We start from the raw sequence: 19431 nt of genomic DNA, 5'->3' as shown, positions 1-19431 counted from the left end.
TCCTAATCTTTGTGTGCTTATCATCTAGGGTAATAACCAACGGGTAGTGGTCTGAGGCACAGGAGGTGTACCTAGGCTTGGCTTTAACCCTATTAAATTCATTAGCAAGTTGAATGCTCAGATAACATCTGTCAAGTCTGGCTTTTCTGGCATTGTCTCCCTGAGAATAATTTTGCCAAGTGAAATCTCCTGGAGCACCTACATCCCAGAGATCTAACTCGTTTTTCAACAAGTCCTAGCTGGCTTTTTCGGTTCCCGAGATAGTAGTCCCCTTCCTTTTGTACCTATCTTTTGAAGTTTCAACCATGTTCATATCTCCAAAAAGAACAATAGGTCCTTCTACTTTGGTGAGACTTTGCCAGAGTTTGGTTCTATCCGCAGTAGAACCTGCAGCATAACTGAAACAAGGGTGCAACGCACTGGCTCTTCTATACACACGGATACCCAATGGTCCCCAGCGAGTGACTTCTAAGGGTTTATCCTCCAGTGGAGGGGGATCCCTAACGCAGTGCCTCCTGAACCTCTATTATGGTTGGAGTGATGCCAACAAAGGGTTTGTGAGATTGTCTTCAATCTCTGCTGAAGCTCCTCTCCTGTAGTTTTAATCTCATGTAGACCAATGACATCGACCGGGTAGTTCAAAACCTAGTTTTTGATTTTCTGAGCTTTGTGGGGGTCTGAGATCCCCTCGACATTCCACGATAGGAGCTTCATTTATTAACCCTCCTATCTCTCCTGTTCTTGTTCTGACCTCCCTTAGGGGAACTCTGAGATACAGAGTTATGGGCCCTCTTGTTGTCCTTATGGCAATCCATTGGAGCAGGCCCTGTTTCCTTCACAGAGGGGTCAGGGGCCACATTTTCCTTGTTGCTTTCGTCATCTTTATCGGATTTGTTTAGATCCAATTTCATCTCATAATCAGCTTCCTTGACTTGCCTTTCCAGCCTCGCTGCAGAGTCCTCCTCGTAGTCTGTGAGTCAGGGCAAGTAGAATCGGCCACTTCTGAGTCCTCCCATTCAGGCAAGGTAGCTAGGAGGGCAAACCTGTTTACTTGTTTCCCCTTAAGTTTGGAATCATTGCTCTTCTCTTCTTTTCCTCTGTTCGTCTGCCTAGTTGGGGGGGAGGGATGAGGCTTACGATTGACATTACTGCGACTATTATATGCACATCCATTATTTGTTGTTGCTATAAGATTCTAAATTATGTGCTAGATCATAGAGAGACGGCTTCCTGAGCAATTAATGTGGCCTTCAAGACCTGAGTATAATCACATAATGTGCAAGATTGTGCACATTCATTATAAATTGACTACATTCTTAGATTCTTGTTATCCGTTGCTATGCTCTCAATGAAAACCTAGATGAATATCTCAAATGCGGATCAAAGAGCGATCTAATTTGACACATCGCGATGGTTATTAAAGGGGCTTCCATTAATTAATCATTCCGGATTTTTTTGAAGAAGGCCTTGCAAAACCTTCTAAAAATCTAGGGACAAGATGTAATGTTGTATGTATCGGGATGGTGATGTGGGCTTAAAGGCATAAAATATCGTCTCCTCCTTGCAACCTAGCTAACTAGTTGGCAGGGGCAAGGAAATGCCGGCGCTGCTGCTTCTCACTCCATTTCCACACGCGCCAGCGCTCATTCCTTAGCGGCAGAGAAGCCGCTTCACGCCCTTCAACTCCAACAGAGCCACGCAAAGAATCTGCATCTTCTTCTCCCCAGGTCCTTTTTGCTTCTCCTTACGGGGGTTCAACCAAGGTTTATCGTAGGGCTTGAACAAGTTACCTCTCATTGTTTTTTCTGTTTTGATAATCAGTGAATACTTGAGGCAAGATTTTTGAAAGAGGAGCAGGCTGCAAATTTTTCTGTATTAGGGTTGCCCTCCATGCAGTCTATTGCTTAAATGTATCTCATGGATGCTTTGAGGGTTGTCCGATTGATAGGGCTAGTGGTTCTTAGCACAGTAATACAGCATTATGGAAAGGGTGTGTAAATATGCCCTATGGAGGGGTTGAGCATTGGATCATTCTTGCCGCACGAGTTATGTTCTCCCCCTGTTCTTCCCCAAACATTCCATGCATAGCTACGGCTGGCTTGAATCAGGTGCATTGTCTGGGGTGGTTGAGGTTGACTTTATTTTGAGAAGCGGTTCAGCCCTCTTATCGTGGCTGAGATTGCAGAGCTCTTCAAGAAATGACGTCCTTTGTTGTCCAGTCTCATGGAGATTCTTTATAAGTCTAGGTGTGAATGCAAGGGCAAATAGAGACCGGAATTTTTACAGGGAGAGCTTGTGCGCTTTATTTCTCATTAGTGGGCTGGGTGTTGAAAGGTTGTAGTGACTCTGGCCCATTTCATTGTGACGGTACATTCACTTTGATAAAGCAGAATTTTGCCTGAAGATTTTAAGGTGTAGTCTGTCATGGATTTCCATATCTTGCTGTTTCTTACAGGGTGGATGTGTTCACCTTACTTGATAGCTTCTGACTCTTCACATTGAACATCAATGGCAGCTGTAGATCAAAGGTAAGGTTCTTATCATGATCCTGGCACTGTGAGTTTTCACATTTGTTGTGCTAGGGAGTTAGGGATTTGCCAAGCATGCGTGTATTGTCTGTGTATGTTTTGGATGTTTTGCAAATGTGACACAGTAGGCGTACCTGAACTTTGTGTGTTTGTTTGTGAAGACTTGGGGTGGTTCGAAGAGGGGTGACCCCTGCTGCACCTAAGCCCATCAACTTACGAAGTCAAAAGTAGGTGAACACTGTACCTTTGACCTAAATCTCACAACAGGTGATTTCTAATGTCTCAATTGTCTGCAGGTTTGAGAATCATCAATTAGTTCCAGAGGTGGAGATAGTTCCTCGGTAAGTAGTTTGAAGCTTGTTCAGAACTTTTTTGTATTAAGCTTTGTTTTTCATTAGGTAAAACTTGTTATTAATCTTAATGTATTGTTGGCAGGGGAACATGTTGTTGGGGTATTGCTGGAAGGTCCATTCCTGCCTCTGAAAAGGGTGATGAGAAAACAGCTTCTGCATCTCTACCTCCGGGGGTCAGTAACACAGAGGATCATGGGAGCAAAGCACTGAATGATTTAGGTTTAAATGATGAGGTACAAGGCCCAGCTGAAGAGTCGGATCTTGCTCGGACCATTGAGAGCAACACACCACAGATTTCCTCCACTGCGTGTGTCACGGAAGTGGAAACATGTGATTCATGCCCTCACCTTGAGGTTGACAACAGTATCGCAAAAGCAGGGAGTGAATACTTTTCCCCAACAGATAGTGATGCAGGAAGTTTTTCAGAAAGTGTAGCACGACCCTCCTCATCTGAGAGCTATTCGAGCTCATCAGTTTCTCCAACAACAAGGGTTAGTTTTGTCAAAGTAGAGGTTTGCATGGCTTGGTGTTTGAGATGACTCTAAATGTGAGTTTTATATGAACTTCAGTAGAATTGTGCAGGTGGAAGAGCAGAAACATTCTAGTGGGTTTTCTGAAGTTTATTTAGATGATTGCGAGAAGGCTTCGAATTTCCAGGTGAAACAAGGTGAGCTGTTGTACTGTCTTACTTGTTGTGGCTCTCTACTATCGCATTGTCTCGTAATATTGATTGTACTAGGGTACAACTGGCGAGTCATGTCTTTGTCATGCAGAAACACTTGTTGATAATGAATCTCCACAAGGAGGATCACAGGACTTTGGTTACTTCGAAGGGTTCTATGGTACTCAATCTCCTTTCCCCAGGCCTGGTGTACCTTATCCAAATTGTATGGGCATGGCATTTGGGCCTGGAGTGCATCCGGAGCAATCTCATCATTACAGTCTTTTGGGTGTACCTTACTATGACAGTGCTAAAGATAAAGAGATTGTTGTCATTACCATGGTGGGAAATCCTGGGGTGTATGGAAACTATCTTCCTTACTCAGGTTTTCCAGTCCAATATGGCAGACCTAGTGTTAATGGAAACTTCCCTTTGCAGTTTGGGCACTTTGACAGCTTTGTTGGGCCTCCATTGCCTTCGGAAATGAAACCAATGTTTTCAGGTGAAGACTCTGGATATGCGGGTTATGAGCAAGACAAATATAAGCATGATTGGGCCAATGGAAGCTCTATGGGTACTGTAAGGAGGGATAATAGTACTCGCTTTTCTGCCTCACACTCAATGCATGAGTTCAATCCCAATTTGAGTAACTGCAATATGTCTAAGCGAACAGGAAGACAGAAAGCAGTGAATCGGAATAGGAGAGCAGCTTTGAGAGAGGTATCTCCTGCTGATTTTGCACCTGAAAGGCGAGTCACTTTGCTGACAAAGGTGTCGCAGCATGAGGTGATTATCAGTGACTTGCAGAGGAAAAGCAAATATGGAGGGGCTAGGCAAGCTAAACACACTTCCAATCCACATCTCCTTGCTGAGGATGACACAGAAGCTCTACCAGCTCCTCAACCTGCTCTGAAGAGCATGGAAATTCCAGTTTGTGCTTCTCAGCGTAACGATGCCAGTCTGTTGATGGAGGCCCCAAATCGTGATGAGGTTCGATTTCAGTCTGGTGCTTCCCCTTCCATACTGGTTGAAGCAGCCTCCGAGTTAACCGATATCACAATTGTGGGAGCAGAAGTTGCTGTGGAGGAAAGCTGTACTCGAGATATGTCACAGAATTTATCAGCCCACCAAGAATTGTTCTCGCTTCAAGCTGTGGGCTTTGGATCTAACAGTGAGGATCATATTTTAGGAGCAAGTTGCGATGAAGATGTTAAAACAACAGTCTCTGATCCTTCTACGTTCTCTATATCATCGCAATCACCCACATTAGCACCAGAAATAATATCTCAGGCTCAACATGGATTGGCTGCACAAGAAAAGGAGTCAACTTCTACCTGTTCTATAGTACTCTGTCAGATGCCTGACTCTAGTGGGGAACCTTTTACTGCTTCAGACAACATCAGATACAAATCTGAGGTCAGGTTTGTGGGTAAGTCTGGAGAGATTCAGCTAGATTGCTCCTCTGCTAATTCGACAGGGTCTGTGCATTATATGGAGCTAGCATGTGAAAATGTAAAAGATAATGGTTCTTCCAGTGCTTTGACTGCTGGATCTCTGCTAAGCGTGCATGCGGAAGAATTGATACAGAAGCTGGGAGCTCAGAACAGCATTAAGAAGTGGAGACGGAAGGGTTCTGCTAATGTCATTCAGCCAGGGCATGGGGGTGCTGACCAAAAGGTTCAGGACGCTGTTGTTGATAAGACAGATATTTCTTACAACTCACAGAATGATGTCTCTAGACATGTTATGCATGCTGCAGGCACATCTTCGTTACCTTCTTCACCAAGGCCCCTGCCTGAAGGCAACGTATCTTTGTCCTCTAGTGCTCCAGTTGCCCCAATTACCCTCTCAAGTTATAATGACTTCACAGATTCTAGCAAAAATTGCCCAGTTTCTCAAGTTGTTACTGAATCTGATAACTTTTATATGAATGAGAGCAGCAAGATGGGTGTTGAAGCTGGTTATTCAACATCTGGTTTCTCTGAGTGTGCACCAGGATTTTGTCCAGCGCAAATGGTGGATGGCTCCACAGGGACATCATCTGGTGCTGGAGACCAACCTTCATTTTCCAGAATTGTCTTGTGCAGTGTAGGAAAGAAATGGAGGCCAAAGTTGCCTGGTGCAGGTGGGCATGACACCTCAGTGAAAAAGGTCTCTGGAGCCAGAGCTGGCAAGGGAACTGTAGCTCCTGCTGTATCTGGTCTTAAAATCATAGAGAATGCCTCTGTCAGGGACGGCACTGGCCTCTTGGAGGTATGCAAGTGTCCTTCAAACATGCTTAAGCTAGAGTAATAGATGTTATGGGAAATTTTTTGTTCTTTAGAATATTGGAGATGACCCAGGGAGGTATGAAACGGTCTTGCTTAAGCTAGAGTAATAGAAGTTATGGGAAATTTTGTGTTCTTTAGAATATTTGAGATGACCCAGGGAGATAAAGATGCATGCATGGCTAGACAGGCTGTTGAGTTTAGAAGATTTGATTACTTGAATAACATAAATGCATGAGGTATGTGCCTGCTAGGTATTTCCTTAGTGCTAATTTTGCTCTATGGAACCAAGATGTTTCGTTATTGTGATTTGGGTAGTCTTCTCAGGTTGTAATGCATGCAACATATGGGATTAATACACTGATATTGTTGCATTCATCATGCTCTAAGACACGAGGCTTACTGCTCTCACACTATTGAGGTTAAGATGCATGGATGATGGATCTGCTGCTTTTTCATCTCTGATATGCAAGCCTGGTTTTCTTTGATAGTTGGACTCTAAACAAAAGCATTCATTCGTATTACATACTAGAAAGAAATGATAGAGATTGCCGCCTTGGGCCCTAGGAATATGGTAACAATCATTCTGGCCAGTTGGGCTTTAGCAGCTCCAATGTTCGTTTCAAATAGAATATGCATTCTGCCTGTTTCGCAATGTGTTTTGTGTCCTGTGTTGGTTGTCAATGGCACATTTCAAGATTGGAAATTGGCCTCCAAGGTTTGTTTCAAATAGATTATGCTCTTGGTCTTGTTTTGAGAGTCCATCTATGACTCTCAATGGCTTATTCCAAGCTAAGAGGGTTTTCAAGCGTTTTGTAGGTTAGTCATCCCTTTGTGACATCCTCGGAGTACTTTCGGCTTTTATGTCCTAGCTCTTCAATGAAAACTTCAATTTTCCAATCTCCTTTAGAATACCTATGCTTTCCACTCCTTGTCTCTCTCTCTCTCTCCTTGTCCTCTTTCGGGACCCATTTCTGTTTTGGAACTTTGCTCCTCGTCTTCAGACGGCTTCCGTTCCCTTCCATTCCATGTATCAATGAGCGGATACATCTCTACCAAAGTGGGGGAGCAATTAGAAAACTAGCAAGGGATGCCGCACTGAATCTGTAAGATTCTAAAAAATTTGATTAGGGACCTCTCAACATGTAGCATTTGTTATCGTGTCGATCAAACAAGGAGTCCTTTTGGGAAGTCATAGCAAAGCCTTATGTTTGCTTAGCACTCTATGTGAGCTTCTATGAAGTTGCACATTATCCCCGCAGAATGTTAATCCTTAGTCCTCAGTGTCGCGTATTTCTCCATTGGACCCTTACGGCTTTTGCTATACAAAACATGGTCGATTATTGTTATTAATACCCTAGGTTGGCCTCGATCATTTTTGGCTCGAGATTGAGGTTTTTCCATTTTTACCCTCCTTTTTTGCGATTTTCAGGTTTTACCCCAACATCCATAATACATATCGTTTGGTGTTTGCTCTACACAACCCTACTTCTTGATAGAGTTATGGCATCTCTCTCGACTTGTCCAGTCGGTCCCGGTTTCTCCAAGGGAGGAGTAACACGGAGTGAGGGTTGTTTTGTTGCTGTGCTCGGCCGAAGTCGGGTAGTTTTCTCATGTCGGGATTTATTTAGCCATGTTTAGATTTTGGCTTAGTTTCATGGCCATGTAGGCTCCTTGTAGTCGTGGGCATTTTTCCCAACAGTTCCGCCACCTTCCTAGGGCCCTATGGACTAGAAGACCCTGTTTCTAGCTATTTCCCTATTTCTAGGGGTATTTTCTTGCTGGGGGCTGGATGTGTGGGTTGGTAAGTAGTAGTGTTGTGTGTCAAGGAACTTTCCATTGAGGGCATGTAGCATGTATGCCGGATCTCCCTATGACACTTGTATATACAACTTTGTGCTCTGCATGGAGAACCTTCCCCAGATCTCTCTCTCTCTCTCTCTCTCTCTCTCATTTTCAAATGTCTCATCTCTTTTTGTCACGTGCACATCTAACCCTATGTGCATGTGGACAAGCTACTTCAAGTCTAGGGTTCATGTTAGCTCAGGAAGTGTTATGGCACCTTTGTGAGCCTGTTCGTAGGCCGTGCATGTCCAGGCACTTAGAGTAGTTGCATATCCTTTGGTTGCACACATCATGATGATCAGTATGACAGTTAGTAACCATCATGAGCATTTTATAGTGCACATAACCCATTTTTCCTATTTTAGCCATTTTTCTTAATAAGTGACTTTGTTGGGAAACTGGGTAGGGCAATTTTACTAAATGACTATATAAGAAACCTAGCGCTAGCACTTTTTGGCAGAAGAGGCAGCAGGTGTTCACCAACTCACAGTGCACGTTCTTAGTAAGACCGGTAGGAGGCCTAGCGTTTCCAGCCAACAGTAGATCAGCCTTGGCGTTTTCACAGCAGAAGGCTTGGCATTTTTGCAGCAGATCCCAAGATCAGCCTGGCGTTTTTTGCAATTGCAGATCTCTCTAGCGTTTTGTAGATTCCCGACGACAGAACCAGCCATATCATCAGTGTTTTCAATTTCCAGCACTTACTCCGCAGTAATAGCACCAAACCTCGTAGGTCTCACCTTACTGCAGCAGATCCGTGTCGCACGGTGAGATCAGCCAGCGTTTCAGTTTCAGCCCGTTGTTCGCAGATTTCAGCATCTGCGTTTTCAGCGCATCGTCGTCGCATCGTCACCGTCCTCGTCAATATAGAGTCAGAATTCAGTAGATAGAAGATTTGCAGATTTCAGCCCTTAGCGTTTTCAGATTTCAGCCTGTCTTGTCGTCCTCATCATTGTCGTCGACATCGCCGGCAAGTCCTTTGCATCTTGACCATGTACCAGATTTATGCAATCAATAGCATAGATTTCTCTCGCCATCGAGAGAGGGGCCCTTAGAGGAGGGTTTGACAACATTTTGGTGTCCTATTCTCTTCTCTATCTATTTCTCAGTCTCAGTACCTTCATTCACAGTGTTTTTTCACTTTGTTTGTGATCATTTGCACTCTCACTAAAGGAACGGAAGGCTCTCCCTTTTGTAAGTAGAGGAACCCTTGAGCACAGCTCGGAGCACTCATCTTGAGCAAAGTTCAACATTCATTTCCGCCGCACCTTACATTGGATGACAGTGTTCTGTATCACTCAAGAAAAGGACCACAAGAATTTTTTGCTTGTTGCGGTCGCACGTAACCCAAGTCCACTTGGGCGTGTCGATTCCTAATCGTGTTGTTGAAGAGTGACAGGATACCCAAGAAAGAAGGGCTTGTCCAGCCTCCCCTTGTGCCTCTTTTCACTCATTGAGAGCGGACCGTGCACTTAGCGGCCGGCCAAGGAAAAAGCAACCGTGGTGTGAGCGCAAGGCCGCCAAGGGGTGTGCCCTGAGGGAAGAGTAGAGCTCGGGTAAGAGAAGATCCTTTTCTAACACAGATTGCAAGCTAAAGAAAGACCTCAAGAACCTCAAGAACCCAAGAACCTCAAGACCTCATGAACCCAAAAACCCTGAGAACCCAAGTTCCTCATGAACTTAAGAACCCAAGATCTCAGTGTATGGTCATCACCCGAAGCGGAATGGATACTTTGCATGAAGGTGATGAGCATGGAGGTGGTGAAGAAGATTTTTCCCCACCAGGAGGTTTTTCTGACCCTCCCCCTTCCCCATCTACGCCACGGTTTGCACCGAATCCTATGGAGGCTTTGGTCAAGTCGATGATGGACATGATGCTACAACAAGAACGGTAGCCTTGGAGCGTGAGCGTGAGCATGCGCGCATGGCGTCTGAAGAAAGACGAGCTATAAGAGACTTGGACACTTGTCACAAACGGGAGCGCATAACAATATAAAATACATTCGGATAAATAGGATTTATCACTTATTACTAAAGCCAGAGGATATATATATATATATATATATATATATATATATATATATATATATATATATATATATATATATATAGAGAGAGAGAGAGAGAGAGAGAGAGAGAGAGAGAGAGAGAGAGAGAGAGAGAGAGAGAGAGAGAGAGAGAGAGAGAGAAGATCGATACATTACTGGGACCAGAATATGGGCTGGTCCCCCCGTAATAGTATCTTTATTACTGAGGAGAAGTCTATACATGTTAGGTGCAACGGAATGAATGTTGTATTTTCTCAAGATTAGTGATCTTTATTGCTCAAGGTTCCTTTTAGTTCTTAGGGAAAGAGAGAGTTTTCCGTCTTGTAGAGTGCTATGGTCACGAACAAAGTGAGTGGATATTGTGCGTGCAAGTGAATGAGATTGAGAGAAGGAGAGAGAAGAGATACGACACAGAGAGTTGTAAAACCCTCCTCCGAAGGCCCCACTCTCGTCGGCGAGAGTGGTTTATTCTTTGATTGCACAAAGGTGTACAATGCGTATGCAATGGACTATGCAACTTGGTCTATGCCGACGACGACGACGACGACGACGATGGCTGAAATCTGAGATCTTCTAATCGCTGAATTTCGGGACTGTTTCGGTGGCTGAAAATGACTGTTTTGGCTGCGTTTTCTTGGCTGAAAAATGAGGTTTCTTAGGGCTGAAAACTGATGGTCTTTACGGGCTGAATCTGCTACACTTTAAGTGAATAATGCCGGTCTTAATTTGCTGCTGAAATCCAAAAACGCCAAGGGCTGAAATTGGTCCTTCTGTCGCCGGGGTTCTGCAAATGCAAAAACGCTAGGCCGATCTGCTGTGTCGTGATGACGCCGGGGCTGATCTGTTGTGCACAAATCGCCGAAGCTGATCTAATGCAAAAACGCTAGGTCTTCTGTGGAGAAAATGCCAGAGTAGTCGAGGGGGTTGGTCTTGCTGAGAAGTTGCCTGTTGAGCAAGGTGCTCCTGCTGCCTCTTCTGCCAGAAAGTGCTAACTTGGGTTTGCTTATATATCAACTTAGCAAAATTGCCCTACCTACTTTTGTTGGAAAGTCACTTAAAAATAATAAGTGAAAATAACAAAAAATAGGAAAATAGGCTAAATGCACTAGAAAATTCTCCTGACTGAATCTGTTGGATTCTGAAGGGAATACTGATGATCATGTTGTGTGCAACCGGAGGATATGCATCTATTGCTAAGTGACTGGGCATGCACGGTCTACGAATAGACTCACAAAAGTGCCAGATCACTGCTAATCTAGACTTGACTGAACTGACTGAACCCTGCTGTGGTGTAGCTTCTCTACGGACACATAGGGTTGGGATGTGCCACGTGACATCCCCTCCTTTTCAAAGTGAGGTACTGGTACCGAACTGTATGGCGTCAAGGGAGATCGCCAACAGCATCCGGAACCTGGAAGGGACTCTTCGTCGGTCCACTCTGATGTGTGGGTCGTGCGGTACTTGAACTTCATAAAGGTCTGCAACGCTTGCTTCTTTGGGCTGCGCCGAAAGCGACACAAAGTCTTTTGAATGTCCTTTCTTGCATCAACTTTGTCTAGTATCCTGCTTCTTTCGTCTTCAAGAATCTCCATGGCTGAAAATTCCTGAAACAATCTCCAACACAAAACCATGAACATACCCATTCCATGTAAAGTGAAGCAAAAAAATCTTGTCTTCTCTAAAGACTATGTGTGCAATGTAGATGAACAGAGAAACGGAGTGACAACCCGTTCATCAAACACATGCAAACAATGCGATCGAATCTTTTCTGCTTGATCAAAATCAATCAACTGTGGCAAATCACAATGGAAATGCCCATGCTTGGTGCTCATACTATCATGTGCTCGTTCAGAAACTGTCATGCCAAGGAAGAGACATGGAATGTGACTTCCTGACATACAAACTTTTCAGCTTTTCATGAACAATCCGCATACATTCGCGCTCATCCATGAGAGAAATGTGCTCAACATACAATATGTCATGCCTAGGAAAAGGGATCACATAACGATGCTGATTAAAATATAGGAAACCTTCATCAATGAAACACTCGAACAATGCGTGGGTATCAATCATCCGAACACATAATACTTCCTGTGATGGTTCTTTGGACCAAGGCTTAAGAGCCAAGATCGGTTCGTCCTAAATGATCGAATCGTCATGTGGAGTATCTGTGGACCTTGACTCGAAAGTCAAGATCGAGTCTTGGTGATTGATCGAATCTACAACGAGGTTAGCTTCGCTAGAAAAAGCATCAACTAACACATCATCCTTGTGAACAATCACATCTTCTTCATGCAACTCATCTTGCTTGTGAGAAATCACATCTTGATCATGCAAATCATCATGCTCATCATTGGTATCCAAATCATCATGCTTAGCAATATCATTCAAATCATCATGCTTATCTTTGTCATCCAAATCATCATGCTTGTCATTCAAATCATCATCATGCTTCACACAATCATGCAAATCCTGTGTATCATGCTTTGGAGAAGAAGAGACTGAGACAGTCTCCTTTCCCCAAATCTCTTGCATCTGTGCCTGAACTTGAGAATAGAGTCGCCAGAACTCTTTGTTTTGTCGGTCGCTCTGTTCTTGTATTGCTTTTCTTTCTGCTTTGTCTTCTGCTTGTCTACGATCCATTTCTGCTTTTCTTTCTGCGTGTTGCGTTCCATTTCTGCTTTTCTTTCTTTGCATTCATGATCAAATTCTGTCATTCTTTCTGCATTTATTGCTTCGCGTTCTAACTTCCTTTTCAGAAACATCTGGTCTAAAGCCTCCATAGGAGTTAGTGCAATCTTTGACGTAGATGGGGAAGGGTCTGAAAAACCTCCTGGTGGGGAAAATTCTTCTTCGCCTCTCTCATGCTTATCACCTCCAAGCGAAGTATCCATTCCGCTTTGAGTGATGATCATTCTGAAGTCGTGGGTTCTTGTGGGTTCTTGGGTTCTTAAGTTCATGAGGAACTTGGGTTCTTGGGGGTCTTGGGTTCTTAAGTTCACGAGGAACTTGGGTTCTTGAGGATCTTCAGGTTTTCTTTCGCTTGCAAATCGCGTTGGAGAAGGATCTTCTCTTCACCCGAGTTCTACCCTTTTCTGCGGGCGCACCCCTTAGCGGCCTTGCGCTCACACCAAGGTTGCTTTTTTCCACCTCACGTCGATTGGCCGGTCGCTCAGTGCACGGTCCGCTCTCAATGAGTGAAAAGAGACACAAGGGGAGGTTGGACAAGCCCTTCTTTCTTGGTATTCCTGTCACTCTTCAACCAAACACGATTAGGAATCGCCACGCCCAAGTAAACTTGGGTTCGTGCGATCGCAACAAGCAAAAAAAAATTATTGTGGTTCTTTCCTTGAGTAATGCAGAACACTTCCAAAGCTCTGATACCAATGTCAGGTGCAACAGAATGAATGTTGTATTTTCTCAAGATTAGTGATCTTTATTGCTCAAGGTTCCTTTTAGTTCTTAGGGAAAGAGAGAGTTTTCCGTTGTTACGATCATTTTGAGAACCCCATTTTTTGTAAGTTTGTACATACGGACAGGACAGCCGATGTCAAAAGTGTGTGCGGGCTTTATTTTTGTGGGGTTTTTAGCTTACTTTAGCAAGCACATGTACATGCACTGCAAGTCGCTAGTCTAGTGACAGCTGTTGGGCTATTGTAAGTGCCCGTGAGTGAGTTTTTTGAAGTGAGACTTGTATATAACTAAAAATCATGTACAATCTTTAAAAAGTTTAGCCAAATATCAAAAATTTGCAGGTTTTGGGTCGTTGTGGCTTCTTGATGCTTTTGGATGTAGTTTTTTGCCCTCGACTAGCCTTCCTGCGCGTAGTCGGGCCATGACAGCTTGCTGTTTGCGCCAATTTTGCACATAGAGGTACATAGAATTGAAATTTGTGGTCTTCAGAGATTTTGTTGTAGAAAATGTAGAGAATTTTTGAGGCTTGAAAGCATCCCTTTTGGAGTTGTGGTTTGGGAGATACAGTCTATTTCCCACAGCGCATAGGATATGGCATCTTGCAGGCAGTTTGGAGTATGGTAGGTTGTGGAAGCTCTCTTGTTTGGAGATGTGTGTACACTTTAATATTGTGTTTTTGAAGAGTTCTTTGGTGAAGGTGAAAGCTCTCTCTCTCAAGTGCATTGGTCGGCGTGTGCTGTAAATCCTTGCCCTCGACTAGCCTTCCTACGCGTAGTCGGGCCATGGCAGCTTGTTGTTCGCGCCAATTTTGCACAAAGGTACATAGAATTGAAATTTGTGGTCTTCAGAGATTTTGTTGTAGAAATGCATAGAATTTTTGAGGCTTAAAAGCATCCCTTTTGGAGTTGTGGTTTGGGAGATACAATCTATTTCCCACAACGCATAGGATATGGCATCTTGCAGGCAGTTTGGTGTATGGTAGGTTGTGGAAGCTCTCTTGTTTGGAGATGTGTGTACACTTTAATATTGTGTTTTTGAAGAGTTATTTGGTGAAGGTGAAAGCTCTCTCTCAAGTGCATTGGTCGGCGTGTGCTGTAAATCCATGCCAGGGCAAGTGCTTCCTAATTTTCATGGTGGTCTTTTGGGTCGGCGTGTGCTGGTAAATTCCCAAGAGATCACTTGTCTTTGAGTTGTGGTTTTGTTGAGGTTATTTTGATACCGTTTGTGGTGCTGATATTGTGTCTTCAACGCTCTTAGGAGACATTGCTATAGAGGTGCCCCTTGCTCTTGTTTTCTCAACACCGTTTTGTAGAGTGCTGTGGTCACGAACAAAGTGAGTGGATATTGTGCGTGCAAGTGAATGAGACTGAGAGAAGGAGAGAGAAGAGATACGACACAGAGAGTTGTAAAACCCTACTGAGAGAAGGAGAGAGAAGAGATACGACACAGAGAGTTGTAAAACCCTCCTCCGAAGGCCCCACTCTCGTTGGCGAGAGTGGTCTATTCTTTGATGGCACAAAGGTGTACAATGCGTATACAATGGACTATGCAACTTGGTCTATGCCGACGACGACGATGGCTGAAATCTGAGATCTTCTAATCGCTGAATTTCGGGACTGTTTCGATGGCTGAAAATGATTGTTTTGGCTGCGTTTTCTTGGCTGAAAAATGAGGTTTCTTAGGGCTGAAAACTGATGGTCTTTATGGGCTGAATCTGCTACACTTTAGGTGAATAATGCCGGTCTTAATTTGCTGCTGAAATCCAAAAACGCAAGGGGCTGAAATTGGTCCTTCCGTCACCGGGGTTCTGCAAATGCAAAAACGCTAGGCTGATCTGTTGTGTCGTGATTACGCTGGGGCTGATCTGCTGTGCACAAATCGCCAAGGCTGATCTGATGCAAAAACGCTAGGTCTTCTGTGGAGAAAACGCCAGAGTAGTTGCGGGGGTTGGTCTTGCTGAGAAGTTGCCTGTTGAGCAAGGTGCTCCTGTTGCCTCTTCTGCCAAAAAAGTGCTAACTTGGGTTTGCTTATATATTAACTAAGCAAAATTGCCCTACCTACTTTTGTTGGAAAGTTACTTAAAAATAATAAGTGAAAATAACCAATAAATAGGAAAATAGGCTCAATGTTCCGGAAAATTCCCCTAACTGATGCTAATGGATTCTGATGGGAATTCCGATGATCATGCTGTGTGCAACCAGAGGATATGCATCTATGCTAAGTGACTGGGCATGCACGGTCTACGAATAGACTCACAAAAGTGCCAGATCACTGCTAATCTAGACTTGATTGAACTGACTGAACCCTGCTTTGGTGTAGCTTGTCCACGGACACATAGGGTTGGGATGTGTCACGTGACAATACAAGCACTTGAACCGAATGTATTGTAAAGTGTGAGCTTTGTCTTAGAGTGTGAGTCAAGGAGAGGAGAGTGGATTTATCCCACATACTGTGGAGCAAGGCTGTAGAGCTACTTAAAGCTCATTTCATGAATGAATAAACACAACTCTATTTTGCACTACATGCTTGTCTATGGTGAGCTTGTGCTAAGCTAAGTCAATACTCAAGATTGTGTTTATGAGTCCAAGCTAATTCTATCTTGGAACCTAATTTACTTGAGTGATAACCTTGCTTACACACACACTCACACATTGACGCTATGTTTCTCTTTTATCCACCATAGCTAGCACGATCCCATTCCCAACAATTGGTATCAGAACTTTAGGTTATGCTAGCTAGATTTGTCATTATGCATTAGTGTGTGTTAATTATTAGCATCTCTCACTAATTAAGCACTAATCTAGCTATGTGTGGGCATGTCCTTGGCACACGCGGCCACTACCCTCCATGGCTAGGTCGGAGGTTCATCCGAAATTTTACTGAGATTGCTTCTCCACTCAATGCACTGCAAGGGAAAGGAGTTACTTTCAAGTGGACAGTCAAGGAAATTTTAGCCTTCAAACACTTGAAAGAAAAGCTGACTTCAGATCCGGCAATCATTCTGCCAGATCTTTTGAAACCTTTTGTGGTTCAATGTGCTGCACGTGGCTTCCTTGACACTCTGGCTTCCTTCTTTGTAATCCTTCTGATCCTCCATCGGAGTCAAACGATTAGATCACAAGTGTGTCGCTCTCACGATCGAAAGTAGTGCCAAAAGGTGGTGGCATACCTCCTCCATACATAATGTTGATCGCACCTCGGTGGAATTTATAAGGGAATCCTTGCTCGCAAGGCACTGTGCGGTATATCCCTCCCTTTTGGCCCAGCACATTAAATGTGGGGGCATCCCATAAAGGCACCATGGCTGGACTGCGCCATCAGCAGTCTGCACGCTGTCATGTGATGATCCATACAGGGTGCCACTTCAGCATGCTGCCATGTCTTCAGTCTGTAGAGGGTGCACATCAGTAGTGCTGCCACATCATCAGCAGACCGCAACCTTCCTGCTCTTTTCTCTTTTTGTGGGTCTCTTCAGTATGTAGTACGGTCTGCCAAGTCATCATTCTGCGACTGAAGGTGATTTATACTTAAATATCAGTCTGATACGTCAATTTTTGTCAAAAAATGAATAATGTAATGCTATGGCCATAGGAGTTCCTGCTTTTAATTAGTGAGGAATTATTTTTGTCATATGGCCACCGATTGCTTATTTATGATCTGAAAATTTGTCAGCTTTCCATCAATTTATGTATTTGTTCTATATGCATGTGGGGTTTCAGTGTCATATGTCTATGTTATTTCTTTTGTGTCTCAGGCATCTAAGGTACCTGGCAATAATCATGGACAGCCAAGTCACAATGTCAAGTCTAGTGGAGATGTAGGAGGTGATGTTGAAAATAAGCTTCGGCAGAGAGTGCTTAAACACCAGAGATCTGGAAATCTATCTTTGATTCACTGCATTGGAAGCAATCGTGAAGGATCAGTGAATGCAGACGAAGACACGTTCATCTCCAGGAACAATTTATCCCCAAAGAGTCTATTTCTGGGGAAGCAAGGTCACGCATGGAGAGTCATTGGAAAGCAGAGTCAAAAGCCTATTGACTATATGGAGTGTAGTGAAAATGTGCAAGGTGATGTGGAAAATAAGCCTTCTCAGTCAGTGTGGAAACCACGAAGGCCTGAGGATGTATCCATGACTAATAGTATCACAAGTAATTCTGAAAGACCAATGATTACTGAGGTAGACGAGTCCAATTCTAGGAATAATTCATCCCCGAAGAAATTAAGTCTGGGGAAACAATGTCACGCATGGAGAGCCACTGGAAAGCACGTGCCGCAGCTGAAAGTACCTCCCGTATGCAAGCCAGAGGATCTGGAACATAGCAACCGTACGGTGAAAAGGAAGGAAGCTGCAAATTTTGTAAAGGGTGCATCACAACAATCTTGGAAGCCTAGACAGTCAGGCTCTTCCACCAAGGGGTCTTTTGACGGTGTTGGGGGCAACCCTCTACACCTTGCATCGCATAAAGTGCGTGCAGAGGGGAATGAACAAGGCAACCGCAGACCTTTCTCTATGAAGAACTTTTCGAATGATGATAACACAAAAATTGCTCAATCACTGCAACCTCTTTCATATAGCTCCATACACACGGAGCACGGCCTGGTCAGAGAAAACATGTGTACTGTTGGGATTGATAATGGAAAAAGCCATTCTTCAAGCAGGACTTACATGAAGCCAGGAAGGTGGGGGGAGTTCCAGGTCACCAAGAAGGTTGATAGAAAGGGTTGGGTTGTTAAAACTGAAACCGATCACTTGAAGGCCTGATTGTGAGCAGCTCCTGGCTTGTTCTGGAAACAACAGATGGTTGAATAGTCTAGAATGATTGAAGCTTTTCATAAAGCTTTTGTATCCATAATCCCAATGTACATTCATATTTTTCTGGGTTTAATTGTTTCCTTGCCTTAAGGCCTATGCAGTGTATAGTTTCTTTGTAATGCATGCATTAGTGTAGATTAATGGAATAAAGCCAGCATTGCACTTGCATTGCCACTCTGTTCACAAGAACATCAGTGTTTGTTTTGATGGACGGGGCTGTAAGATATATTCATTTGGGCACCCACCGACTGCTGAAGCGACCTAGGTTTTTGTTCACGAGTCTTCTGTTCCTCTTAGCTGATGTGGTGGTTTTGCCTTCTGGTCAAGAATTGTCTCAGGCTTGCATTGGAAATTTTACTCAGGATGCTACTTCAGATTTCCACGATAAGGAGTGGACTGATAACAGATAAGGATTGGGAGCTGAGCGGAACACCAAGTAACCTTTTTGTCTTTTTAACTATCTGTTTGCTCTATCCTTTTGTTTGCTAGGTTGAAGCACCATTGCTCTTCATAAAGCTGTCTCGGCGGTTACATTTACAATGTGGTGTGTGCCAAATTTCCACATTGCCTTAATGCTATCAGCATCAAAACCAGGTGGAAACATATCTTCACCATGATGAGTATGTGACTAAGGGTATGCAAAGTAATTTGAGGGTACAATATGCGTACTTGTCATCAGTAAGGTAGAGGATTGTACAGAGTTGTGTTGATTCACAAGAAGGCAAGACTATAGATTGCTAAAACATACAAAAAGCTTTTGGTTGGTAGAATGTGATTGACTAAAAATTTAACCCTGTGAGTGTAAAGATGGTTTATGCTAGGTGGTAACATTGTTGCTATCGATTTTACCACAGCCTGTGTAAGAGGAGGTAAGTGTCGAATTCGACGATGCTGAAGTGTAGAGCAACGGGGAGAATACACAAGAGAGATTGTTGAACCAACCCAACTTGGTCATGAATTGATGATTATAGGATGGGGGATTGTGTGCGCTTATATAGTCACCTTAGCAAATTGCCCTACCTAGAGTTTTGACAAATAAATAAAATAATATCTAAAGCCAAAATATAAATTGGGATCACATTGGGCACTTCACTTGAGATGCCATAACTTTAACACCCTCTCTGGAGCTCTTAGTTGGACATAAATAGTGAGATCAAGTTGATGAAGAAGCTACCATGGACACTCCAGTAGTGACCACTATTGGATACACCTCCAACTTTTTACCATAGAAGACTGCCCATCTTGAGCACCGTAGCCTCGTAGAAAACTAAACTATAGAGCACACGATGTCCAAGAATCCCCATTTGTGAACTGAGAAAGTCACGTCTAGACTTTCTAGACAACGAACTTTGAAATAGATTTTGACCATAATTCGGTCAACAACGTTGGATTGGTGCATTCATCCATAATGTTTTAGTTACTTTTGATTGGTTCCTTGCCAGATGGACTTTATAATCCGGCCAAAAACAATGGATTGATGCACTCATTCATAGCGTTTTTAG

At 43.6% G+C, this 19431-nt stretch overlaps 1 protein-coding gene across 1 annotated transcript; it reads left to right on the top strand.

The window, feature by feature from the left end:
* Window positions 1–1546: 1546 nt before the first annotated feature.
* Window positions 1547–18023, top strand: LOC147453373 (uncharacterized). Its single transcript, XM_086515568.1, has 8 exons — window positions 1547–1727; window positions 2456–2528; window positions 2690–2755; window positions 2825–2869; window positions 2964–3372; window positions 3464–3548; window positions 3655–5795; window positions 16868–18023. Exons 2-8 carry the CDS (start codon window positions 2509–2511, stop codon window positions 17876–17878), a joined length of 3777 nt encoding a protein of 1258 aa, XP_086371694.1. The 5' UTR covers window positions 1547–1727; window positions 2456–2508; the 3' UTR covers window positions 17879–18023.
* Window positions 18024–19431: the final 1408 nt, after the last annotated feature.

Source organism: Adiantum capillus-veneris, chromosome 7, assembly GCF_014529385.1.
Source record: "Adiantum capillus-veneris isolate H3 chromosome 7, ASM1452938v2, whole genome shotgun sequence".
NCBI lineage: Eukaryota > Viridiplantae > Streptophyta > Polypodiopsida > Polypodiales > Pteridaceae > Adiantum > Adiantum capillus-veneris.
Note: the sequence above shows the minus strand (reverse complement) of the source record. Positions and strands in the feature narration are given on the sequence as shown.